General features: G+C 48.4%; 1 protein-coding gene across 1 annotated transcript in view; it reads left to right on the top strand.

Annotated features, from left to right (window-relative positions):
- The window catches only part of sbf2 (SET binding factor 2), a 75817-nt gene extending 75254 nt beyond the window's left edge, over positions 1–563 (top strand). The window contains exon 41 of the mRNA XM_080841290.1: positions 21–563. Coding sequence (XP_080697416.1) covers positions 21–119 — 99 coding nt within the window. The 3' untranslated portion in view covers positions 120–563. The remainder of the gene's footprint in view (positions 1–20) is intronic.
- Positions 564–1262: the final 699 nt, after the last annotated feature.

Raw genomic sequence — 1262 nt, 5'->3', positions numbered from 1 at the left:
CCATCTCTCTGCTTCTGCAGCTGAAGACTTGTAAGCGTGTGTATAACTTCTGTGCAGCAGATGCCCCCAGTGCCCAGCAGTGGATGGACAAAATCCAAAGCTGCATCTCTGATGCCTAAAGCACACACACACAGCTGCCTTTACACTCTCTCTCTCTCTCTCACACACACACACACACACACACACACACACACACACACACACACACACAGCTGCCTTTCCTGCCACACCATCGGGAATAAAAATGCACATTCCAGGGCTGGAACACTGTGCCCCCCACATCAACTGCCCGTACCAGCCGTTTCAAACACACAAACACACTCGCCACTCTTTTCCTCTCTTTCTCACACACACACAAACTCCTTCCCTCTCTCTCTCTCTCTCACACACACATACACACAGCAGAGCTCCCCATGGTCCCCTCATGTCATCCAGCAAGTATGAATGAATCGGAAAACAGTCCAGCTGTCCACACACACACACACACACACACACACACACACACACACACACACACACACACACACACACACACACACACACACTCACACTCACTCACACTCTCTCTCACACACACACACACACACACACACACACACACACACACACACACACACACACACACACACAGTCTGAAACACTAAACTCAACACTATACCTCAAAGCACTCATATTAAGAGAAATATAAACACTCAACACACTCGACCGTACACACACGTACACACACACACACACACACACACACACACACACACACACACACACACACACACACACACACACACACACACACACACACACATGTAGCATGTGACATCAGATCAGCTTGAAGGCCTGTGTGAGATTAGATCTGCGAGGACCTAACCCTAACCTCTACTGCCACTCATATCTGCTATGATTACAATGATCAAGAAAAGATAAGATGCTCTGCGTGGAAACTATTTTATAAAAATGAGAAAACATTTCTGATTTGTAAAGATGAATGTGGTGTGAAATGGTGTCTGATGTCACTGATGTAACCAACCCCTTACCCTAGAAGAGGCACTCCTGTTGCCAGGGAGGGCATTTGCACTTCTGTGTTTCTGTGTCAATCTCCAGAAAGACTACCTGAGAGAGAGCAGCTCAGGAGACTACCTGAGGGAGAGCAGCTCAGGAGACTACCTGAGAGAGAGCAGCTCAGGAGACTACCTGAGGGAGAGCAGCTCAGGAGAGACTACCTGAGAGAGAGCAGCTCAGGAGAGACTACCTGAGGGAGAGCAGCT

Source organism: Sprattus sprattus (assembly GCF_963457725.1).
Source record: "Sprattus sprattus genome assembly, chromosome: 6".
Classification (NCBI taxonomy): Eukaryota; Metazoa; Chordata; class Actinopteri; order Clupeiformes; family Clupeidae; genus Sprattus; species Sprattus sprattus.
Note: the sequence above shows the minus strand (reverse complement) of the source record. Positions and strands in the feature narration are given on the sequence as shown.